The sequence below is a fragment of the Corapipo altera genome, unplaced genomic scaffold (genome assembly GCF_003945725.1).
Source record: "Corapipo altera isolate COAL_440 unplaced genomic scaffold, ASM394572v1 58, whole genome shotgun sequence".
Classification (NCBI taxonomy): Eukaryota; Metazoa; Chordata; class Aves; order Passeriformes; family Pipridae; genus Corapipo; species Corapipo altera.
The window spans coordinates 8,904,835-8,931,939 of NW_020884898.1; the positions used below are offsets into that span (position 1 = coordinate 8,904,835).

General features: G+C 37.5%; 1 protein-coding gene across 5 annotated transcripts in view; it reads right to left on the minus strand.

The window, feature by feature from the left end:
* LOC113949763 overlaps positions 1–27,105 on the minus strand; it is a 178,292-nt gene that overhangs the window by 86,913 nt on the left and 64,274 nt on the right. For 3 of the 5 annotated variants that reach the window (XR_003528558.1, XM_027648752.1, XM_027648751.1), the window contains one exon: positions 10,248–10,296. Coding sequence is in view for 2 of the 5 variants with exons in the window: in XM_027648752.1 (XP_027504553.1) it covers positions 10,248–10,296 (49 nt within the window). In the remaining 3 variants the exon portion in view is untranslated. Of the gene's footprint in view, positions 1–738; positions 894–10,247; positions 10,297–27,105 lie in introns of all 5 variants that reach the window. The other 2 variants (XR_003528556.1, XR_003528557.1) reach the window with 1 other exon arrangement.

Genomic DNA, 27,105 nt, shown 5'->3' on the forward strand with positions numbered 1-27,105 from the left:
ATGTAGGAGGATATATATTATCTGGCTGGCATTTAGAGAAATGCATTACAGCAGGTTTTGCAGGATGCCATTTGTGTATTCATAATGAGCAGAAAAAAACCAGGAATGAACTCTTAAGTGCTGTGTGAAGAGCAAAGGGCAATCCTTTCAATACAATCTCCTTTTCAACTCTCATTTTACGTGCTTGGCTTATTTTTTGAAATACACAAAAATGGCAGGTTTTGCATCCTTATGATGAGTACTGTATGTGTAAAAGCACAAGCCAACTTCTATATTTATACTCATCTTTCAGATGCAATATTGACATTTTCTTAGATTATAATAAAAACTGTAATGACTTCAGAGTTGGTCTCCAGGAATAAAACTGACTAAAATATGTGTCGAAATACATAAATGAGAATTTTACAATGTACAAACTTTCAGCAAATGTCATCAGGCAGTATGTTCACTGTGACACAGAACTTGTTCCTTCCAGTGTAAAATACAGGAGAAGGATCATTGTTTGGAGTCATGGAGCACCCTCCATAATTAGAAAGCAAGGCAAATTTCAAAGCATGAGAAGACTATGTAATACTTCAGCTCTTCAAGAAGAGAGAGAGGTGGGAATTTTGAAATTTGCTGCAGGCCAGTTATGAGAATCCTCCATTAATTTTCCTCAAGCTTAATAACACACATTACAAGAGTTCAAAACAAAGGGTGATAATTTTTCTATAGCTCAGCTTCCTGTACCTAACTTACCTCATTTAAGAAGGCACATTTCCATGCCCAACAGTGGATAGAGAGGGGCTCTTCCAAAGGGAAATTCCAATTGCCTCTTTTTCTGAGCTGTCTTTTAACATCAGATTGTGGAAATATTCCCCAAACTCTGCAAGAATGGGTGCCCAAGAGTCATACCACAAAATAAAGGATTCTAATGAGTGATTATTAATTTCTATTTCTGTCTGCCTCCACTGAGGGCACAGTAAGTAGACTTTTAATCCTAGAAACTGTAGGAAATTCTTCAAAAGCTATAACTGAACTATACAAGTAAGGAATTAACTCAAACTGTTAGAAAATACTGTGCTACATGGGTAAAGGTAGACCCAGCTGAGCTAAACCACTGCATTGTAAGGAAAACTGACAAGGATCTCATTTAATTACCTGCATAAATATGAACTTGAAATAACTTAATTGAGCAAAAGAACCTTATGACAGGATGTCACTTTTTTTTTTTTTAAACACAAAAATCAAAGCTATGCCTCAAAACCAGTATTAGCAAAAGCTTTGCAAAAGCAACAATAAAAGATCAGTAGACAAAGAGAGAAGTGCCCAGTGAATGGGTGATGCAAAGGTTACTCTCTGTTTCCAAGGAAAAAGAGGCAGGAGCACCACTGGGAATGAGCAATAGGAAGGGGTTGAGCAGAACTGACTAAGATGAAAGTAGAAGTGACTCTGGGACAAAACTGAGATGCCTCAACGTGGTATTACAGTGAACACTAGAGAGTTTCAAAATTCAAAAAAGCAACTTCCTGACTGGTTTTCAAAATGAAGATGTGCTCAATGGAAGTAACCCAGGTGTGATACCTCAACAGATTTCTAGTGTGATGGGCCTATACATTGAATTTTAAGTGCACAGTCCTTTTGGAGAAAGAGTTCTAAGGAAAAACATAAAAGAGAGTACAGCAACTAAACTAGTAAATGACAGAGGAAAACAGAAAAAAATCGAATGAAAAAAATATGGGAATCATACAAAGAAAACTTTTATTTCAAAACTGAGTTCTTAATTTCAGACTGAATTCTATCTGCAAGTCAATTAGGATTTCTGCTTGCCTGCTGTTAATAAGGCGGCGAAAGTCACTTCAACACCACTTTTGTGCTCTCAGAGGTAAAGATTGAAGTGTTTGACTGTCAGTGAACCCAAATAAATGGAAACACATCCATATAACAAGAACACTATTCCTTCCTAAATTCCCGAGTAACGCATTGGAAATGAATCCTTTTGACTTTACTCTGGTATGTTTTCCACCAGGGCATGGTGCACACAATCTTATATAGCCCATTTTGCTAACTATTGTGATACCATGTTAAACTGCTGAGAAGAGAACAGTTGTTACAGAATCAACAGAACAAAAATTTCAGAGTTTGTTTTCTTATTTTAACTGTGAGACTTTGGGTATGTATAGTTATCAAGAAGAAAAACAGAAATGAATGTGCATGAGCAGAAAATAAACAGAAAACTGCTGAATTAGTACTGTAATTCTGGGATAATGGGCCTGATGCCTTCCCTTCTGTTTTGTAAATATTTTTCCAAGTATTTCCTATAATTCCCATTGAAAGCTGATTTCCTGTTCTCAGTTATACACAAGATGGGCAATGAGGTACAAGGTAGAAAGTGACTTTGGTCTGGCTGAAAGGATGTTCTTTGAGATGACGCATGATTCACCCCAGGAGATTTTAAAAATGGTGTCTGTGAAAGCAATACTGATGTTTAACTTGAGTTTGGGAGGGGGTGGGGCAGAAGAAGCATATTTGGGGTTCTTAGCATCAAACATCTTGTTTGATATTGTTTTCCAGAAATGCCACCTCACAGATGGAGTAGAGCAGCAGTCTCTCTTCTAATTTCATTCCCCAGTTGTTCTGGTCTGAGGGCTGTACATCATCAGTCTCCCATGCTGCCATAATCACTTTCTAGACTGTGTCATAGATTCCTCACTGCTTACTGGCTCATTACTCAGGAACACGCTCTAACAAATTATTTCAGTTTAAGACAGATTTTTCAACATACTCTTCTCAGATGGAATGTTGCACTGGTTTATAACAGGCAAAATGTCAGGGACCACAGACATTTGATTTGGGTGTGCTCTGAAAACTTTGAAATCTTATCCAGGATTATCCACCTCCTTGTGGTGTCCCTTCCTCCTCCCTTTTTCATAACTTCAGGTCACAACCGACGCCTATTTGTTTCCTTTTCTGCTCCTGGATTTCTACAATCTCATCCTGTTTGACATCTATTGCAGAGATACTCTTGTGGAGTTTCCTTCAATTCCAACTGCAAGCTCAGATTTCTAAGTTCTGATTCCTTTGATACTAATCCTCTGTAGGATTTTTTTTTTTTTTTTGCAATAACAATTCTTCTCAACAGTTTCTTAATTTTTAAAAGGAATATAAAAATAAAAGTTTGCTACGAAAAAAAATAAATCAGTTGTTTTGTGCTCAAAAGATGAATAATACTTTGAGTGAAACACAAGCCCACCACGGAAGGGCAGCAAAAAGACCGGATACTGTCTCATTCCTACATTGGCCCTACCATTATTTTGATTTCATTTGTCATCTTTGAGGTGTTCAAATAGAAGTTCTCAGCACCTCAGCAGACCAACCACACACTAGAAAAGATCATGGTGCTGACAACATCAAATTTGTTGTTCAAAACATCCAAGAAAACCCCTGTCTTAAATTCAGCAGTGAAATGTTGGAAAAACTCTGAGGAATCAAACAGTTTATGGAAGGAAACAGGTAACTCCTCTCTCCTCTACAACTTAAAATACTGCAGAAAGAGAAGTTTGTCTTGTACATGAAAATTCTAATGCATGCAGTGATTTGTGGTTTGGGAATTTTTTCTTTATTTTTTTCCTTCTTTGTTTTCTTTTTTTTTAATGAAACCCAAGGGACAGAAAATTTTTTACCTGAGAAGATAAAAAGAAAAATGAATTTTCAAAGTCCACACTACTCAAGCGGATTACACTACTTAAAATTCAGCAGGCACTGACTAAAAAACCTCTTTTCCTAGATTCTTCTTGACATACTCTGGTACTACTTTAAATTTGCATCGAGATGAATTTTACCAGACTTAACTCCAGCTATGAACTGGGAACCACCATGATCAGATGGTCATCTTCTAATGTTATCTACATGTGTCTTGAACTGCAAAGAGTTTCATTTGCCTTTGAAAGCACTAGTTTTCAGTGTACACATAGATTTTTATGCACAACTTCTACTCAGCAACCTCACAGTTCTTAGTATTTTTGGAAATAATACGAAAATCTGCCTCTACCTAAATGTACTTTCTAGAATCCTTGCCTTGCTGCCTTGCCCACATTCTTGCTATATTTTCAGACCATGTGGTCTTTACTCCACCATGAATTATATTCTTGTTTTACCTTAGCACCTTCTTTCCTGTGCTTCATAGAGTTGGAGGTTTCTTTTTTTTTTTCACTTATTATTCAAAACACCACAAATTGGAATTTTCTTCATTTTCTTCCAACACAACAAACATCTCCAATGCACCTTCTGCTCCTCTACTCCATCTATTTTTGTTGATGTTTTCTACTTTCTCTAACAGACTTGGTTTGGATGTCCGGGGATATTTTGTCCTCATCCTATGTTTGCTTTCCAGTTGGAGAGTTTCCTGGCAGACAAGGACTGTAAATTTGCTTTGTAGAGCACAGAGCCAAACAGACAGGACTTAACGAGTAAGATACCTGGTTGCTTAGGAGAAACAGGTGTTATTCACCATGTTATGAGACATATTCTGCCCTAAAAACTCTCCAGTTCACATCAAAAGAGAAAATCTGAACATTACTTCTAACACTCTTGACAAAAAATTATCTATTTACCTATGATATTGTCATGGTTTGAGATTCAAACCACTTGATGGTATTTGATGCATTTCTCAGTGTCCCATATCCACCATATTTTAAAGAAGATATGGTAGCCCATTGCAGCTTTAAGTAACACAAGACAACTTTGCAGTTTACCATTTTTTATCAGGGATTTGTCGTTTGCCTGTTCTCAAAGCTTATTCATAGTATGTTACTGGATCCATTGGCAAAACACAGACTCCATGTACTCATCTTTTATGTACAAAAGGATTTGTTTAGCATTAGACACACATTCTCAGCACTGTACATGTCTGTTTCATTTAGTGGTAAGAAAAGGCTAAACTAAAATCCAAACAAAATTACCACAATGTTTCAAATCCCAATTTATCTTCAGCTATTCTGTAAGTACAGGATCTTCCCATAGGCACTTTCTTAGCCATTTAGGAAGCTGCCATGCTGAAGCTGAAATACTTGTAACTTGTTTGGGGTTTGGTTTTTGGGTTTTGAGTTGTCTTTTCTTTTTTTTTTTTTTTTCATCCATCCACTATTTACTAGTAAGCACTCCCCTTTATTTAAGCTTTTCTGAAGTGGGACTTTCCCCCTGCATTTTCAGCAGTGCATTTCAGATGCCTGTGGAAACAAAGGATGGAGAAAAATGGAGCCCAGAGAATCTGCTCCTGGACCAAGAGCTTCAGGAAGGTTGTTCCTTGTTATTTCAGAAAGCAGTGCAGGTATTCAGACAGTGCACTAGGAAATACAACTCAAAATAGGAGCAATGATAAAGGCTGAAGAGACTTCTTTTACCAAATGCCACCCACTAAAGTAGGTCTTGCCATACAAATCAGTTTGCCAGACATGAGAAGTTATCACAATAAAAGAAAATTTTTTTCTGACCAACTCTTTACGAGTTTAACAAGAATCACTGTGCATAAATTCCCTCTGAAATGTTAGAAAACTCTGCCTGTTGGGATGGGCTGGGGTGAAGTAACAGGACAATGTGGGGAACCATGGAGAGAATGGAAAGACAGACTGAACACAAGGAATCCTCTAGTCCACCACGTTTCCACAAAGCAGCACCAGTTACTCTTGTCCTTCCTAAGATACTTGGCTAGTTACTCCATTCGACATTCCTTATAAATTAGACCTTCAAGATCTCTGATTATCATCACTATACTCTACCTCCTTCTTGCTGTACAGTGCCCAAAACCGGATATCACACTCCAGACTACCACCACAGCCAGAGCTAAGCAGGGAGTGTCTGTCAACAGCAACTGCACTCTCTGCACAGACATACATTTTAACTGAACTACCGACAGAGAAACCCATGTTCTGTTTCTAAATAACTAAAGCTCTCCTCTCAGAGATTTCCAATGTCTCTTTAATCATCTGAACTTGGAAGCCAGTTCTAACTGTGTTGCATCACAGAAAAATTAAGATAATATTTAGAACGTATTTGCTCTTTCAAACCTCTAGTAGTTGAATGAGCACAGATCAGAAACAATCTCAGCTCTGAAGCACTCGATTAGCAAACAACAGAAACAGTCATGCAAGACAGGTGAGGACAGGATACATTTGTCTTCAGTGTTAGTGCCACAACTGATGACCCTGTACAAGAATAGAAGGCACAGTGCTCATATTTCTTGCTGCAAGCAGATATTCCCCCATAAGAATCTTAAAAAGCAAGGGTATAATCAGTTTGAATGACAACCCTATTAAGAGCTGCGCCTTTAAGCCTTCCTTAAACATCACTGAAACATTTCAACAGGATGACATTAGGAAACAGCAAAATACCAAGGGATTTCAGCCCAGTTAAATGGAAGGTTGATGCTGGGAGAAGGCAAGTGAACCAGAGTCACACAGCTGGACAATGGGATATGGAGACTCCTTGGAGGCCACCTTTGGTTTCCCAAGGACTCTGTCTTGCTTGCTCAAAGCACCTAGTCATGCTGCTTTGGCTACAGATGTGTCCTGCACAGGTTTCCCAGCTGCTGGGGAAAATCCCAGAGGAGATGAAAGCTCAGGGCAGCAATTTCTGCATGGTTGTATTCAAGATTATTTGTAGTGTAATGACATGTGTGCAGGTCTCAAGTAGTATATTTATAATGCTGTAACACATACTGGCCTTGAGTAAATCACTAAGCACACACCTTTTGGTGTGTTTTTACTTATTTACATGAGTATATGAGGCTTATCCACAGCCAAAACCTTCAAACTAGATTTTCCATATATTTGTGCTATCACCTACTTCATTCTCTCAAAGAATGAACCTGAAAACTCACAGCTTAAATTGATAATTTGTTAATGTTTCACATTTTACAAAACCACAAGCACAATGATTAAAGGAGTGCAAAATATATGTTTGTCACATGATACAGTTAGTAGGAAATATTTGAGACATATTTGCTTCCAAAAAAAAGGGCCAGTTCATTAGAAACAAAGTTACTTGCAAGGAAATGTGCCAATTCATTTGTCATTTAAAAAGGCAGAGAGTGTTTTAAAATTGCTCAAATATTCTATGTAGATATTTTCAAGGCGAAAAAGTTCTGGTTTAAAGTTCAAAACTATCCTTTTGGGTTTCTTTCCCTAAAGACTAATATAGACATGTAGAAAAACAAATCAAAATGAAATATTTCAAACATATTGATATATTTTACTTGATCTGATTCGCCTTACCCCAACGTTTATTTATAAAATAAAATGTATTTTATCTTTTTTTTAAATTCTTGACACACATGATAATTATTTCTATCTTCATGTTCTGTAAAGTCATTTCATTAAAATATCTGAAGAATATTTTAGCAATATTTTGAATCTATCTTTTTTTCTTACTCCTGAATTCTTTCATCATTAGGGATATACATTTTAAAAAATAGTCTTAATATTAAAGAGTTCTCCTTTTTCAGTAGCCTACTCTTCCCAAGGCCTTAGTCAATGATTTCTAACATTATAGACTATATTCTTATAGCAACTAATTGTGAAGCCACAGCCAGAAGTCTTTAATTCAAGGTGAAGAATAGATATCTGGGAGACATAAGAAATGCTGGCAATGATTCTGATTTACAAGAAAGTATTAAATCAACAACCCAAAAGCCCAAGACAAAAAAGCAAATTGTTCTAGAGATAAAATGCAGCATCAGACAGGCATTTTTAGTTTTTTTTTTCTCTGTGAAACAGGGAGCATTGTACTTGTTGAATCTGGAACACTCCCAAAACCAAGGACATAGATGTTCACAAGAGGAAGTCCTTGCAAAATTGGCAATAAACAGGAGCAATGGTGCCATATATATGTAACAGTTTCTCCACTCACAGTCATCAACCCACTGGCTTATAAACCTGTACTCAATGTTTGGCAGAAGTTTATACCACAGGAGGGTATTGCCTCATCTGTTTCAAGTACACTGGACAGGTTTGTTGCACTCAGGGGGAGATACATCCTTGGTGGGTTGTCTTCTGCACCTATCGGTCAAGGAAAGATCTTTGCCTTCTTCATGTCCCTTGTTGCCCAGTCCCAAAGAGCTTTTTGACATCTCCCCAGTCAGGTCAGCATTTTACTTTTCAACTAATAAGAATATGTTTAATTAACAAGCACACAAAATTCTGCAGTTACCAAGGATGCAACTCCCTAATATTTAAATAATCTCTTTTTTTCAGCAAGCTACTTACTTTGTTTAACCCATTTGAGCTGTTGTGGGAACTGACCCTTTGTACAAAATGGTTTTGTACAAACTGCAAGCAAGGTTGTGGGTCTGGCCAGGGCTGGTCTCTGATGTGAGTAGCCAGTTCAGGGTAGTGACCACTAACAAGTCTTAATTGCAATCAAACTGTGAGTTAAGTGTATAGGTAGTGTTCATTTTGCACATTTTCACATCCGAATGTCTGTACTTTTGTAGTCAGATTTCTAAGTTTGGTGCAAAATGACATTTTGCCAGAAAAATACCCACACTTATAACAGCTTGGTGATAAAATCCTACCTCCTGGGCAAACAGTGACTTAAATGTGATTAATATTAAATGTATGCGCATGTGTTAGTAAATACATCCTTGTAAAACAGTCACTGGAAGCACAAATTTGAAGTCTTTATGTCAAGATAGAACATTTATAATATAGAATAGCCATTACAACATAAGGGAAATTTAAAAAAAAAAAAAAGTCAGCTGTACTAGCAGCCAATATTGCTGAAATCGGCATTTTCATTATGAAGTTATTAATATCCTTCTTATTGATTATTATCCATTTCTTTGTATCATCAAGATGCTCCAGGCACAGAGCAGATGCAACTCCTACACAAAAGAGTCCAACTACGTTGGACATCCCAAAAACTTTTTATTTTCTCAGTGTTAGTATTTCCCTAAAATAAAATGTTTAGCATTGGACTCTCACTTGACAAAGAATCCTACAAGTCACATCTGCTGAAGCAAGTAAAGGAAATATATGCAAAGGTCAGGCACTATTACACACAGTATCATAACAGTACCCTAAAAAATCTTCTCAGTATTTAGCAGCCTCATCAATAGTCCGAGACTCTCGGGTTAGTAGGTCCCAGCCTTCATTTTTTTCGAAGACATAGGTATCAGTAATTGGTGCAGTGCTAGAAGAAAAGTCAGTAAGAAGATGGCAGCAACAACATTCTTGCCTTGTGCTTGTTGCAAGTAGCAGCAGTAACTAAAGCTTCTGGAACTGCAAAAACTTTCTTCTGAAACTGGGATTTTTTTTAATGACATTTTCACTTAACAAAGTCAAGTGGATATTAGGACAAACATTTTGTTTATTTAGTTAAATCAAAAGATCTGTAATCTCCTCTCAAAAATATTTTAAAACCTAGTACCTTTTCTGAATTTTGTTCTGATTTATTTTCTTTCACATAGTTCAACTAAGGATGCACCATATAACCCTACAAGTAGAGTTTCTTCTACTTTTTATGTGAAGACAAATTAAAGGTCAATTTTCAGCACATTACATATTTCTTGTTTTCTGACTATTTAAACATCTTGAAAATTTGGTTAAAGAAACTGAAATCTAATGTTTTATGGTATCATTTATTTCACTGTACTGAAAACAAACAAACAAACCCACCGAAATTTGCTACCTCTCCCCAGTAAAAAATGAAATCACCATCAAGGGATCACCTCTCAAAGTAAATGCTAATTTTTGTCCAGACAGATTTTGCATATTTGCCGCCATTCAGCTATGAACTACTCACAGAAAATCCCAAGAACATAATGTGAACATAAAATGCTACTGTCTGTTGTCTACAGACACCTCAGTTTTACAGTGGGGGTGTTGATGCTTTCAACCTTTTTATTACCTGAAAAACCATCAACAGCTTTATAATGATGAATGCAACACAGTTCAGTGTGCATTTGCAAAATTCACTTTTAAGAAAGGGCAGATGTGTGCCAGCACATCTGGAAACCACTTTTAATTATACCTTCCTCAAGTGGGAAAGCAGTAGCTTGTACCCATAGTGAAGGTTTTATATCTGACCACACAAATACCAGCAACCACCTGTGTTTTACACTGATTTTCATTATAGACTATATCACATTACTACCCTATTGTTCCAGAACGTCATCTGAAGCTGTTGTGTGACTAAGCTGCATCAAGTGTGGCCTTGAAAAGGCCTCTACTCTACAAAAATGTAATAAACTTGATTGCAGTTAGGGTACTTACCAGTGAGGGTATCACAATATGCCTTCTCCTAAAGTTGGCTCCTCTTGCTCTGAAAGTCATAAAAGATATACATTAACAATCATTATTACCAGTCTGGGAATTGGAATTTAGCAAACTCATGTATGCCCCCAAACGAGATACCTTGTAAGCATTTTGGAATTCCTTTCCAGTATTTGTTTCTTTCCTACTATTAATCCAGCAGTATTTTAGCCAAATACTCTGCTGCTTCAGCCGTGCTCTGAGACTACAAATTTCAAATTTCAAATGCCAGCCTGACCCTATTTCGATTCCATCATCAATATTTTCATAGGTTGCAAACATTGTGAGTTACACAACTACTCTGGGTTTTCTAAACTTAAACCTTCCTCCCCTACTCCCCGTTGCCCCACCCAAACATAACAGACATTTTACATCACTGTTCTTAATCTCTGACAATTAAAAAAAAACAACTTTCAGATGTTTGCAAAACCCTTTTCTTCTTCACAACACTCTTCCTATATTTTGGAAGGCTGTAATGTAGACATGTAAAATGTTGTGTGTCCCAGTGGAAGGGAAAGGTCAAACATTTGCAACTCTCAGGCACTGGGAGACGTGGCATGCCCAGGGACAGACTGATCATAAGTGGACACCGGGATGTACAAATTTGTAAGACGTAAAGCCCAAAATTTTGCAGACTGTGTTTTAAGATGATTTGCTATGCTGACCTGCATAATGTACAGGGAACTTTAAAAACCCCAAATCATCACTTTAGTATAATTAAATCTGCTTGTCCGTTACCATGCTTGAAAGAAAGGCCTCCACATTTTTATGCATCTAAGAACTCACATTCACCTGTCTGCTACTTTCCGTCTATAACCCAAGACTTACATTCTGTGGTAACTCATGAAGCCACAGAGGATCCTTCACAGGACTGAGCCCTCTCCCAGTGCTTTGCCATGTAACTTCACCACACACTGCCAGGGGCTCTGGGATTGCAGCTGAAAGAAACTCACCCCGCTCTAGGGAAGCCTCAAAGCAGACCTCAGCTTGGGATCCCAAAACAGCCGCTCTGCTCCCTCTCTGCCAGGCAGAACAACAACTGATCTGTACAGTCACAAGTACCTTGGCTTCTCTTCTGCCCTCCTATCGCTCTCCCTGCTCTGTTACACGCAGCTGCACCGAAGCACAGAAGTGTCCCAGTGCCCCTGTCTCACACCACCCCAGAGAGCTGCTTCTGTGGCAGGCAGGACTCTCCAGATCAGCAGAGAGGGAACAGCAAGCTTTACTTTAATGGACCTTTTTTTTTTTTGGTTACCTCATAGCCTCACATATGAAACCTGGTAGGCATTTAAACATTCACCCATCTACTATGCATTAAAATTAAGTAGGGGGCGTTCACTGGGTCATACTTCGTAAAAATATTAATAATATTTTAAGATTAGTATTTCAACAGTTCATAACCCCCCTGCTGTAAAAACATAATCTGATTTCACACTGCAAATATATTTATTATCCATGCAAACAAGGCACGATATTCCTACTTCTATTCTTTTATTATCTGTGGATACAATCTTACATTGCTAATAAAAACGTTCATTTCTGTGAATTACTTAAAATAAAAATGATTATTGTCTACTTCAAAATACAGACGCACTCCGAATATAACTTGTTAAAGGTTTTCCAACCAAATACACCTATGGGTCAAACAAAGACTGAAGCACTCTACGGTACTCTACAAAAGATAAAAATATCCTTTTTTTGTTTGAAGATGAAATCAACCTTACTGAAAGAATTTGGTGTCTAATTATCAAAACAATAGACCTAGAATGTATATTCATTTCACCTTGGACATATATCTAATGCAGCATTTTAACAGGGATACAATGGAAGTCAGGTAGCTGCCCACACTGAACCTCTGCTTGCAATGGTGACATGAATTGATAATCAAGATCAGACACAAGAGTAATTTCTAGAAGGGGAGAAGGACAAGAGAAAGGACTGCAAATGGGCAAAGTAAGCACTCAGTTGCCTTTTTATTTACAATACAAGGAAGGCACGTTCAAGCCTTTTACTCAGTAAACCTTCTTCTTTGAGGACTTCCAGTGAAGACAACAAAGCTGCTTGAGAAGATGGCAATGCTAGTCATGCTGGTGTCATTGGGATCTAAGGGGGAAGAGGTAGCTTTTGGTATCCCGGAGCAGCAAGGTCAGAGGGGGTAGGATCCAAAGAGATGTTAGTCAGTGGGATTCCCTCTCCTGACTGAGATGGGCACTAGATCAGTCCCTTGCCCTTATACCTCTCTAACTATCCCACTCCTAATGCTGTCATCATGAGCTTAAGGATGTGACTGGGAAGGACAGCAGAAATGTCTTTGAAGTCATGAAATATATCCAAGATTCTGGATACCTGCCATTTTAAAACACTGAGCTGAACGCACTTGGCCTTAGCAGCAGGTCAACAGTCTGGAAGCAAGGAGCTGACAAACAGAGGAAAAAAAAAACCACCATGGGTGCATCCTCCCTGCCTAACTCCCTCTGATTCCAGGCATTTTGGGTGCACTGAGCCATGCCCCCAGGACCATCCAGTCAGGTAGACCGCACGCCTGCAGCCGCACCAGAGCCTGCCCGTCGTGCCGCCGTCCCTGAGCCCACTGGAAACCAGCTCCGGGCTCAGGGCTGGTGCTTGGTGCTGCACATATCTGCAGAAGGGAAAACACGTGGGCTGAGGTGCAGGGTGCTGGGGAAGCCGGGCAGGCAGAGGGATTGCTCCCAGGAGCAGGGTACCACCGCCAAAGCGGCAGCTGCTCTCCCCAGAGCAGGGTTAATGTCGTCTCCGTTCCCTCCTATAGTGAACTGACTGAAAATACTAAAAAGTCTTTGCAATCCTATTGGTCCTGCCAAGGGAGCTTGCCTGGCAGGACAATGCATCTTTGTTCTCAATTAAAAACATTATTTGGACACAGTAATTATTTAAAAGCCAGGAGGAATGAGATTTTGTGATTATAACCACAATTTGCCAATTGAAGCAAATGTTTTAAGCAATCAAGGTTTGGTAGAGAAAGAAGAGAGAGGGGAATAATAACAAACACTACTATGACTACATGTAGCTTTCATCCAGCCAGTACAATTTTACATGTATTCTGAGATCAATGCAGCATAATCACAAACCAAAACCGTAACTGCAGTGAAAACCCACATCCGACGTGCTGATATGGAGAGATTCCATTTGCACATTACATGGCTGGATACTGCAAGTAGCCTGCCTGCTATGTTCTCCTTTCTGTAAGAATACACAGCAACTCTGGCTATTCTAATACTGAAAAATGGGAAGCAGAGCAAGAAAGAAGTGGAGAGAATTTGTGTTAAATTGGATTTTCTTGTCTCCTCCTGTTGTTTTTATCAACTAGATGACAAAACATTATCATTAGCAGTTTATACCAAAAGTTAACATTTGCCTATGGTTTTCTATTTTCTCCAAACCACAAAGGTTGGAGCCTGTTATGCACTCCCCTTATCTTACTCTGTTACTTTAGAATCTAAGGGCGCACTGTGCACATCAATCTTTCATGGCAGAGTTCACTGAAGTTCTGCCAAAATTCAATAATTATGTTTCATCCAATGCAGCAATTTATTTATCTCATTGATGGAATTTAGAACATATAGAACAAAGTGCTTAGTTTATATGAACGAAAACCTTGCTAAAAAAGCCCCAACAAATCCACAAGACAAAACAAAACAACCCTGTTTCATTTCTAAAGTTCTAAAACATGCAGCAGAATCTACCAAGGAATAATGCTATTTTTACAAGATCAAATGTTTTCTTGATAAACTGAAAGCATTCTACAATGTTTAAGGTTCTTTTTTTTCACATAAGTGAAAGAATTTTGTAAATACATTTGTAACTTTTATTCAAATACATAACAATATGTACCACTTACACTGCACCAATAAAATATGAAATATTAACATTTAATAGTCAGTAAAAATGCCAACTAAAAAGCAAGAATTTGTATTTTGAATGGAGAATAAATTCGTTTAGTGCACTGAAATGAGTAACTGAGAGCTCAACAGTTCCATGGAGCAAAATCTAAGATACAAAATTACAACAAAGTTAATCTTTATAATTGCACTCTTTCATGATATGTTTGCAAACAAATAGAAAACATAAAGCCCTCCAAGTAGGAAGATTAGAGACACGTTATTCCTGAGTGCTGCTAAAAATTAAAATGGCACAAAGGAGAATACTTAATATTCTTCACCTTCTATTTCCTTTAGTCTCAGGAAAAGTAACTAAACAGTTATTTATCAACCTAACTATAAAGAAGAACCATTAATCTACTGGTTTGGGATTTAGAAACAGAATACAGTATCTATAAATTTTAAACTTTAAACTTATGAGTACAGAATGTTGATTTATCTCATGGAAACATAACTTCTTTGTATGTTCATACAGATAATAGATTTGATGAAAGAAAATGTTAATTTGGTGTCTGCATTCAAAAGCCAAATTTATGATATTTTAAGTTTTTATGCAAAACTCTCTGTTACTTTGTAGATTAGATTTTACACTTCAGAAATGCTATGAGATAAAATTTGACTCTGGATTTAAAAACTGCTCACAAAGTTTTTGGACCACAACTTGCTGTGATTTATAACACAACTAAAACAGAAATGTACACAACCATAACAGAAATTAAAACCTCTAGAAGTAGTACACTTGCATGTGTTCATTATTTCACAGTAAAACCTTGTAGGCAAAACCAGGAATAACACTATAAGACATTTTAAAATTAGTTTTGCAGTAACAAGGTGCGTATGTGCATATTTTAAATTAACTGTACTTCATTCAGTAACTCGAGAGAAATTATCTCCATGCATAAGCAAATAAATTCTCTAACAATTTGCAAAAACTCTACTATCACATTTACTTTTGCACCCAGTATGGTCATTTTCTGGCAATGCTTTACATTAAAATAGGATTCAACTGTGACGTATTTTTCCCCTGCTGTAAAAACTTTTAAAAACCCCCACAAAAATGCAATTAACTTCTATGGGTTTTATCTTACTAATGCTCTCCATCTATTTTTTTCCAACATGTTAATCTCGTCTGCTTTCTTTCATTGTAAAAACGTGTTATAGTTAAACTTATAGGAGAATTTCAAGTACTCTAATTCAATCTCCTGCAACGTAACAATGAAGAAACTCTCCCAGACAAGTTACATGAAAGTACAGATACTGAAGAGTCTATAAAGCTCGAGTTTTTTCCCAATCTAGCAGTGTCTTGCACTATGCAATAAAGGCAACACACACACACATACACACACACGCACAAACACCTTACAGAAAATGTATGGTTTAACAGAAGAAAGACAATACCTGTAAAGCCCATTTTAACAGCAGGAACTACCGCAAAAGGGATCAAGGTTGGGGGGGGGGGGGCGGGGGGCAGGGAAAGGTGCCAAAAGGCTGTTCCATATCGATATTGCTGCCGAAGTGTGGTGTTGCTTATAAATAAACAACACATATAGGAAGGAAGGAGCGGCTCCTTGGCCACAGCCACAAGTGCAGAAATGTAAAACAAAAATACATAACAAAATTGCTGCCCAATGCACTTTGTCTTTACACTGAACGCACGTGGAAACGACACTGGGGTAGAGTACACACAGCATGTAATAGGAGGTCCTTAATTCCAATTGCTGGGTTGCTTTGCTAAATACAGATTAAATTCACAAAACGTTTAAGTGTACAATAATAACGTATTCACTTACAGTGGCAGACTTGTTTATATAATATCAGCGAGGAATAATCACCCATTTATTGCACTGATGATCTCCACAAATTTCAAAACTCCGAGCACACTTGAAACGTGAACTTTTGCAGCTCCTTATTAATGTTTAGACTAACTCCCTTTCCCCCTTTTTAACAACAAAGGACTACCCAGCTCCTGCTCCCTTGTCTCGTAGATCAGACCCATACCCAGATTTCAAGGAATTGGGATAAATCCAAAGGCACATCCAAGATTTTCCTTGCAAATTTCCCCCCCAAATTGATCCAGGCATGTATTTTTTAAATAGATATCAAAAAGCTCCACTCATACAATTAAAACAAAGAAACTTCTCGAAAATATCGTTACTTACTGTTCACTGAGCATAATTTACTGAGATTAAAAGTTTAAAGATTCATCTGCTTTACGTCCACAAGTGTTTTAGGCAACCCCTAATACTGTATCCTGCTTAAATGTGACAATTAGTGCTGCTTTGGCATGTTGAAAAATACAAAGGTACCAAAGATCCTCATTATGCCTTAGCTCTCTGTAGCCTGGTTTTTGGGGGTGCGTAAGCTGCGGAAATTTAGAATGATAATAGCAACAATTTGGTACACGAGGAAAAAACAGACCCTCCCCCCCCGAATGCTTCAGATATACTGTATAAAGTCATTTTGACATGCCTACACAACTGGTTGTGGCAGCTTTCAGACATGATTCCTAATCACAAAAAAAATGCTTCAGGTTCTTTTAGAGAAAGCTTGCCTTGGGAAGTTGATTTTGGCCAAGTGCCAAAATCATGTGCAAAAGGGGCCCTCATTACCAATTCATGGCAGCCTTCAGCGCTGACAAAAAATGTGACCCAACAGGCTAAAGCAACAACTAAAATTAAAAAGTATGAGACAAAGACAACTTACTTAATATTCCTTCCATCGCCACGTTAAACTTTTCCGTAATTAAACCCTTGTTAGTTCAAAGCAGTTTTCAACTACTTTTAAATTATTGCACAGGCAATATGTAACAGTGGAAAGCTTTCCCTGTAAATTCTCCCCAGCTACTCCACTCTTAACAGCATTTGGGTCTGACAGCAGAACTTTTTGCTGCACGCCTCTGCAAGATACCCCTCTCCAAAGAGAAGCGAGGCGCCCGCGCGTATTTCAGCGAAAACTAAGCAGATCATTACAAGCTTTTGCAGGCAGTAAAGGCATAGGAGGAGTGAGGAGGAGGGAGGAGAGAAAGGGCTCAAGACTCAGGAGCAGCTATTTCCTAAACTTTCTAAAAAGCTTATCAAAACGGGCATGCAAACATGAAGCAATCGCAATTAACATCGCTCGCTGCCCCACTCTCCCATAAAAGTAGATTTGATACACGGCCTTACCTAGATGTCGTCTGGCTTTTCTGTGGATCAAAAAGTTTCCTGCCTAAGCACAGAGATATTCTTTCACAAACCATAAAGGCCCCTTTTATTAATCCAGCACTGTAACAGCCTGCTTTCTACACCACGTTGAGAGCAGGATGCGTCAGCTTTCGAGAGAAAAACAGTCTTAACACACAATTAGTGGCAGATTGTATAATAGAGGATTTATCTTAAAGAGTGAAAAGGCATTTTTTAAAAAGCAAAGAGGGTGCGGTCAGATGTTAGGCTATCCCTGAGAAAAGGGGCCTAGGCTGCACTAGTACCTAAATACTAGCAGAAGCTTACTGGGAAGGGAGCCAATGGAATGACTTTGTTTGACCCAGCTGCCAATCTCTCCTGAAGCACTGCGCCAGACTAAACACTGACACTATTTTAACTCAAATCAGGCTACAGCAGCTGTTTGCTTTCCGGCTCTCAGCTATGCACCATGGCCATGATGACTCTGCACAGCACATATGATAGAGCTGGGGCACTTCTGCTGAAATATGTTCCACGTTTGGACTGGTGGTATAGAAGAGGGGGCTGGGGCGGCTGCTGTTTTGGGGGTTTCTTTCTTCCTTTTTCTTTTTTTTTTTTTTTTTTAAGTATCTCTGCCTCCATTTTCCCCAAAGCCAACTAAAAATGAGATTTGAGGCTCGTAAGTCAGGGGAAAGAGAAAAGTTCCTGCGTGGGACTGACAAGAACCAGAATACACTGTAAAGGTGTGCACGTGCATGCATGACTCCAAAATCCATCTACTCTTTCAAATGATTTATTTTCCTCTTGCTAGTTGCTCTAATATTGTTCAGTATATAAATAATAAACAGATTCTCCCTCTCACTTATTTTTAACTGTAAAATGAAAGTGTGTATATAAATACACATATATATGTAAGAAAGCAGGCATTACATGTGTGCATACATGCTCACATTTACATATGCACCCAGATTCTGATCTAAATTACACCAGTGCAAATTGCACTGCAAGCAATGAAGTTATTACAGGTTAAAATTGAGGGTGGAATTTGATAGCCAATTTACATATGAAAGCATATGAGAGCGAAAAAATATATAAGCACTAGTAGTAATAGGTGTATGGCATGGAGGTTGGCACGTCTTTTCTAATTCAAAAAAAAGTCAAAGAAGAGTTGCAGCAAGAGAAACAAAGCACATACACATGGTACAATCCAGTGGGGGCCTCTGAAGCACTGGGCATGCTGCACAGTCCAACACGGCACCTACGGTTTTGCAGCATTTACACCTAAATTCAGACACAGTACTTAAGCCAAAACTTTATTTCCTCTCACTCTGTTGCAGAGGGTTGCTGGCTAGTACCAAAAACTGCATATCATGATAACTCCTTGATCGGTAAAAAAATCAGAATCCGCCCACCTAAAACCAAAAGGTAGAGAGAATGAAACCAACCCTTTTTATTTAATATGAACGCTCCTGACATATGAACGCTTTCAGTAAGCACTGCTGGGTATCTCAAATTCAATATGCATACTCAACAAAGATAACGGTAAAAACCCCACCAAAACAAAACAGAAAAGTAAAACAAAATAAACTGAAATAAACCAAAAAAAACTATACAATAAAAGCTGAGCCTGTTGCTCTGTCTTAGGCTGTTGTGCACCAACACATTTTCATGAGTTGTTCAACAGCCTGCTACCAGAAACCAGTGGAAGTTATTCATATTGCACAGGCTCAGATCTCACTAAATACCTGCCCCCCTCACTGGTCCTCAAGTACATTAAGAGTTTAAGAAAAGATCCTGGAAAAGATCTTAAATAATCCGCCATAAAATGAATAAGGATTACAAATGAAATGAGTAATGGCTAGCACAACAAATGCCAATGTTCCTATCTAACATGAGAATTGAAATGGAAGAGCAGACCTGCATCATGTCTGAAACGCCAAGAAAGAATGTGCAATTACTTTTACACAAAGTTAGGAAGCTACAAGAAATGTCTTTACCTACACCTGAGAAATCTGAAATTTTAAAATAGCAGATTGGTGGGGCAAAGCCAACAGTTTTTACAGTCCCTCTCCTCTCTCTACAGACAAACATTTACCAGAAGATGAATTTGCAGGGTCCTTAAAGAAAATGTGGCTCCACAAAAAGGACAGTGTGTGTCCTGTGAATTCACAGCACATGTTGCACCAGACAAGAAAGGCAATAATGCAGTATTAGGTCTAGAAAGACATTAACAACACTGAACTTAGCATGGTTGGAAAAGAACAGAAGTACAAGATAAGAAATAAAACACAGGCTGGAGTGAAGCTTTGCCAGGTCCTTGAGGCAGAAAAGAAGGTAATATGGCCAAATCAACAGGCAAAGAATTTAGTAACAAAATTTGAGGATGACAGGAAGGGAAGGATGTTCTCAGTGAAGCCAGTAAGGAACTTATCCAAGATAGGACAAGATCAGGATGCAGATAAACTATGGTGGATAGACACTTTAAACACGGTTGTAAAAAAAGACAAGACTATACACTTAAATGTGAAACACAAAGGCTTTCATTCAGTTACAGGATAACTAGTAGAAAACTCATGCAACCTTCTCCTTCTTATTTCAGTTTGTAACGATGGGTCCTCTTGTCATAATTGCTCCAGAGTGGGTGCAGGAGAGGGAGGTGGTATCTGGCATTTCTTTCACTTTTAAACAATCTTTTGTCAGCTTTGGTCAATTCATTAAGAAACACAGAGAAACACTGGAACCAGTAACTAGTAGAGTTTTGCTGACAAATACAAATCTCTTTCCTTCTAGAAAACTGTTTAGAATCTTTATTATTTAATAAATGAAGCATTAGTACAGCTAAGTATATTTGCATTTCCTGTTGTATAAAATCTCTGGTTGCTCTTAAAAGGGTTCTCTGTTAGAAATAACACATTCATTTTTTGTCCCTTGATTTTGAGGTTAGGGAGCTGAGTGTGTATGTGATTACACTGTGTGCATCTATGCCAACTAAAACCTCTTCAAATTTTTTGGCCAATATTGATCAAATTTAAGATTGGAGCTTTCAGGTGTGTTTTCAGAAACTCAGTAGCATTGAGATCTCCATCCCATTTGCAAATACAGGCAAATGAATACAAAACTAGTGAAATTTTTTTTTTTGCATTCCCATGTACGAATATGGAAGATCTGTAGAAGAAGAAAAAGACCTAACTGCTTCATTACTTCATAGAGAAAACTTCCAACAGGTCCACATATTGTTTTAAATATCAAAGTTCAATTAACCTTCAGAGATGAATCCACAGGAAAGTAGGGTCATGAACAAGGTCATGAACTACTTTGTTTTGCTGGGGAGCTGGTAGAAAACATATTAAACATATCATCCAAAGGTTTTTTTATCTGTTTGTTTTACTTCTTAGTGTCAACTACTCAGAGTGACTTCTCCCTCGTTTCTTCTATGTTCAGAACCGTAACTTTGGCCCAGCACTTTATGATCAAATATTACCTCACTTCAAATCAATTTTAAAACTCTAATTGATTTAAAAGGAATCAGGATTTTATCCTTTTTGTCCCCAAGCTTTAAGTATGTTGCCAGAGGATCTCAGAAGATGGTGTATGCAGAGCAATGTGCAGCTAACACTGGAAGGTGATTCGTAACTTTCGGCTTCCACTCACGCATCAGCCACTTCTGGAAGAGACAACAGCCAAAACTACGATATAACATTTTAAGTCAATGGTACTGGAGACTCTGAGCTCCTAAAATTCTGTGCATTTGTTCATGAACTGAGCCTTCTACTATCTGAACTTTCAATAACTATTGCTGCCAGGCTGGAAGCCTTTAACTGATAAGAATCACCAGGGGAAAAAGGAAAAAAAAAGTAAATTAAACACAAGATAGAACTTACATTTCAGTATTGCAGATACTTCAGGGGAGCAAGTTAAAACTCCCAAACCAAAATTGACTTCAAACAACTTTATTTCCCTACCCACTCCATTAGTACATCACAATCCACCGATTTTATCAAGGTTTCATTTATAAGATGCTTATTTTAAGCTTAAAGACAATAGCAAAATACAAGGGAAAAAAACCCAACAAAACAAAACAACAAAACCCCAAAACTAACCAATCAAACAAAAAACCATGAAAAAACAAAAAACTCCCAAGAAACTTCCCCCCCAACCAGGAATAAATGCTATGCTTTCTATTAAAAAGTGAGAAACACAAATAATTTCAAGAGACAGTCACCTATTCATGGCAAAATAAAACACAGATGCTAACAGCTGAGAAGAAACTTGCCTTAGAAATTTGATTGCATAACTATCTTTCATGAAGGATTTTCATAATCCTCTTAGTAAGCCAATGTCCACCACACCACTACCAACAGTAGTGCACTAGAGTTTTCTGTTCCATTCGATTAGGGCATCTGGTATTGCCATAGTCCATAGACATCTTTTAAACAAGAGCAGAAAACATGGCAGTGACTTTTGCAGCTATGGAGTTAGTTTAATTCAGGCTCTAAAATTAGTCTTACACAATCTCATCATCTCCAGATGCTCCTTTATGCTCATAAATCCACTAAAATGTTTATATTGTCCCATGCAAAGGGTTGAATGCCTGCTGTGGATTGTTGCTCCAAGGCAGCAATAACTTACTATGTCTTTTCTGTAGCAAGTTGCAGTGGTTTTTTGAAGTACAATCTATAGACATTTGCTCTTTCCATCACACCTCCCACATGTCCACAAGCCACAACATATTTATGCTTCAAGACATCTTCTGGAACAAATCAGTTTTAGTTTTGAATTAGAATACGGCATGACATGAGACAGATATAGCTGGGGTTTCTCCTAAGAAAAAAATGGTGTGCTTTTAGAACAGAGACCAAGCACACGTCAAGTTTGCATATAAGCCTCACTTCCAAGCCAAGGAAATAGCTACCATATGTATTAAAAAGTCAGTATCAAACATAATTAGATTAGATATAACACAACTGGGCCCCCAAAGACCACCATCCAATCTTACTCATTCCATCTTTGGGACCAATTATCATGTTATTATACTGAGTAGTGCTGAGAATCCAAGGATGAAGGACGAGAATCCTATTGTGTCTCCAAACAAAAAGGCAGTTCTTGCCTCAAACATCACCCTACTATTTGTCAGTCAAGTTCAGCCTTGGTACATAAGACCCCTGAGATCGTAGACAAGGTTAGCTCTCTTCTCCCACCACCACAATTTCTTTGGCAGTTTTGACTTCTGAAAAAGTGAGACATTTCCCAGTTTTCCCTCTATGGGTAAAGATCTTCTATGGATTTACTTTCTATTATTTTCTCTACCAAGAGATTAAATAGGACAAAGAAAGAAAATAACAAAAAAACACAAGAAAAAAGAAAATAATGAAGCAGGCGTTTGGTAACGCACCCCTCCAAACATTAAGCCAACATGAAAAACGAGATGGATAGCAAACAAATCCTATTTACAGTATTGCATAGTACCGAGATGCTAGCAATTCTAGGAAGGAGTATGATACAGCAGTTCAAGGTGACCAGAGATCTAGATTCTTGGTGTTTATTTCTGACCCTGCTCCTAACTCAAGAGGTACCCCTGGGTATACAACTTAACTTCCTCTGTTCCAGATTTCAGCTGAGGTAAATGCACAAGGTTCAAAAGGCACGTGAAAGGATGTGCAAAGTCAAGCCTTTGGTTGCCTACATCTTAGTTTCTCTAAAATCGTGGCAGAAAATACTCCTATTAATTTCTAATTATGTAATAATGTATTAATATAAACAATATTAATTCTTGCTAAACAGCTTGAGATCCACCTTTGCAGCAATCAAAAAAACCATTTAATCATAAATTAATGTAAACTGAATTCAATTTCTGAGCCTGTAATTTTTCTCAATTTTTTACTGCCTGCAGTGTTCATCTAGAGTAGAAATAAATATTAAACAAGGCTCAATTGAATATCCAGAATAAATTTATGGTTGGTTGAAGTGCCATTTTTGTGTAAATTGGAGAGACAGGGCATCAGATTCAGTTTTTCAAACTGCATGCTTCACAAAGACAGTCCTAAGCACTAATGTCTAGAGTTTTAAACTACCTGCTTCACTGCAAAGTTTAAATAACCAATCACTCTGCCAATGCCTATGCCTTTAAGTCAAAGCTGTGTTGACTCTTTAAATATTTTCACTTTTTTAATATAAACTTTTCGGACAAAAATTTCTCTTAGAGAACAAGGATCCCACACAACCAAAATGGAGAGAAGTTACCACTTTCTGGTTTTTCAGTCTCACCTGTTTAAGTACAGTTGACACAGCACAAGCATTGCTATTGTCTGGGGGAGAGCCTGTTTACTTAATTACTTACAGAAGAAATCATCTCATTTAGGAATCGTGACAGTATTGACTATTAATATCGAGCAGAAGAGCCTACCAGCTACACCAGGAGTTAAGGAAAAACTGTGTCTTGGGTTCTATTCAAACTTCTGGAGAAGAAAAAAGAGGCAGTTGGGATTTGCATACATTGATGATTTTGAAATCCTGCTCAGCAGGCATTTCCACTGCTCCACACTCAGACACAACCAAAATTAAACCTGGCAACGGGAGAGGAATTTCTCAGACATCTCACACCAAAATAGCTAGTCTTCTTGTGCATCCTACACTAAAATAGCTATGTTTCCAAAATATTACATCAGGGGTGTTGGAAATTAAAGCCTTTATTTGCATATTATAAATTCATCTAAAAATTGCCTGTAGATAAAACATAACAGGCAACTGAAATAACATGTACAATATTATTATTGTATTCTTCATGCAAAACTGGTTGTTTAGAGTTTTCTCTTTCCAAAGCCAATACAAGACACAAAAGGAACATCTCTAAAATCCTTTATTCTTTGCCAATCAACCTACCTAAACAAATAAGCAGCAGATAATGAAGCTTAGTTATTACCTGCTGTCTTGTATACCTATGAAGGCCCAAGAGAAAAGACCATCAGCTACAGTCTCTTGACTATGGTAGGTAAAAAAAAATCATAGCATTGCACTATTTTGGTTAGAGGTCTGTGGTACAACAGAGTAGATTTTACAAGAACACAAAGTAGAGGAAAGTAATGTATTTGATCATTCATCAAAACAACAGCAATAAAATATGATGTTAGAAAATGTACTTAATAAGTTTTGTCATACTATTTTGGTGTTCTAAATTTTCATGACTGCCACTAACTGTCAAATGAAACATGAAATACAATAACTTGCATAGATTAAATTAGGCACTTTGTATTCAATAACTTTTGCTTATTAATACAAATATTAACCTCTACCTTTTTGATACAATGCGTCCTTATGTCTAAACCCAGCTTTTATTCCACTCCCATCTGCATTTTATTAGTTATTTTAGACAGAACTTTACTGTCACTGGAGAAGTTTCAAGTTTAATCTAAGGCAACTTCTGCATCCCAGCTGAAAAAGTAGTAGCCATGAAAAGTAATTTGCAGTTAGTCACATCATCACAAGTTGGTTTAAATTTACACTATATGAAGTTAAATTACCATTCCAACATGAAACCCAGAAAGCAGGAATTCACTTATGAAGAAGGTCTTGCAGAGCCTTTCCCAAGTTGTGAGTATGGTCTGTCACATCTGCTCAATACATACAGTTTCCATTAGTATTAGAGAGCTGTATGCAGGTCCTGATGGGGAACACATGCTTATTACTTGAGTCTCATGAGTAATCACGTATCACGAACAATCAAACATATAGTTTTTGTTTATTACTCTGTGTAAATTCATGATGTAGAATCTCGATATGTAATAATCCCTCCAACATCACAATATTTAAGGAGCAAACGTCTGAGGAACAGGTTTCACAAACTTCCATACATGCAAAAACTTTCTCAAACATTGTGTTCTCTAAAAAACAAGGTAAGAAGAGAAGACAGACAGCAGATGCCTCAGTTTGAATTCACCTGCACCCAACTTGATGCTGAAAATGATGGTACCTCCAGGTACATGTAGTTTCTACATATGCTCAGCATATTTAACAAAAAACTACTTCAAAACAGTGACAAGTGCATGCAAAGAACTGGATATTAAGCTGTCTCATTTTCTTCAGCTAAATAGTGTTTTAAAAGCATAAAGTATCCACTGCTCATGTGACTAAGGAGTGGGGAGAACATACTCAGCAGAGAGGACATAGGCACAGAAGAAAGCAAAACTGTTTTCAGGGCTTCAGACAAAATAATATTATTGTTTTCACAGCTTTTGCCTGGGAGTAATTGAGTCCCTAGTTTGGACACGAAGAAGCTAAAATGGAGTAATACTTCATCTTTCATCAAAAAGACTAGCAAGATGCTACCAAACATAGTGCTCATGGGTAAAAGGATCAAAACTGGAGTGGTGGAATAGGACGAAAATGATGAGCAAGAATTGTGGATACATTAATAATAATACCAAGAAAGTACAAAAGGAAAAACAGAAGGTGGTGGGTTAGAAGGAATAAAAAGAGGAAGAGAAAATGACAGGGACCTTTTTTCCCCTCACTCATCAAGCCCGCAACAATGAAGCAGGAAAACCAGAAACTTCAATTCTTCACTACTTCAAGTTCCATTGTTCGACAGAATTAATGATGGACATCTCACAGGTTATTCAGTCCTAGAAATGAATCAATTTGGAAACTCATAGAAAAGGTTTCCTAATAAAAGGCACCTGCCAACTAATAGCAGCAGTTGTGTCACTGGAGTTTCACAGATTTTGTTGAATTTTGGAATTTCTCTTAGCAATACCTAGAGGGAGTTTCAGCACACAAACGCTTTCAGTACTGCTGTAAGCAAGGTGACTTCAAATATAGCAGAAAAATGTCTTTAAGTGCACATTCTGATCCTCCACAGTTACACTACACTATCATAAATGATATATGAAGCTCTATATATAAAAAGATAGCCTGCTGTGTCTTATAACCTTTTAAAAATCTCTACTGAATGCAGAAAGTGTTGATACATTACTTATCACAAGCCTAATGATGACTCAAATATTAGCAAAAATGGGCAAAATTACAAACTGTTGATTTTTTTAAAAATTTTGAATCTATATTAAATTGAAATGTGTTCCTTTAAATCAACCAGGTTTATTTCAGGGATGCAGCTGTAATATGGAACTGTGGGATATAAGAGAATCTAGCTCCTTGTAGAAATCATTCAGTCTCTTAGAGAAATACATCTGATACTCTGTTGGAGCAGATTTCTATGACTACGAGGCTATGAAATTTTACATCAGCTAGGGATCAGCTCCCATACTTATTTCCTCATGGCAAGTGACATTCAGAGTTATGCAGAAAGAGTAAAAATCCAACAGAATGAACAAACAAATACACGGTGTGGATTTTTTCCTTTCCATGAAATATTTTCTTCTAATTAAGCTGTAATTTTGGAGGAAAACATCACTGGTGTATATTTTTAAAAATTCATTATCTACAGAAAAGAACCAGAGCATGCCAAATCTCGTACTTTAATTTGGGGCATGAGAGAAAATTGCCCAAAATATTTGCTTAGCATCAGAGACAGAGAGCCCATGATTCTAAATGTTCTATAAAAGGGAATGAACCAAACATAGCAATATATGTTAAATGTTCATGTGTAGAAAACAAAACACAGCAAAAAAAAAAAAAGATGTTGTTTAGCCATGCCTTAATTACTAGGTCATGTTTTTTTAAAAAATGTAATAAGAAAGTTGTTTTTTCAAAAAAAAGAGTTAAGCAACAAGGCTATTTATGCAGTTT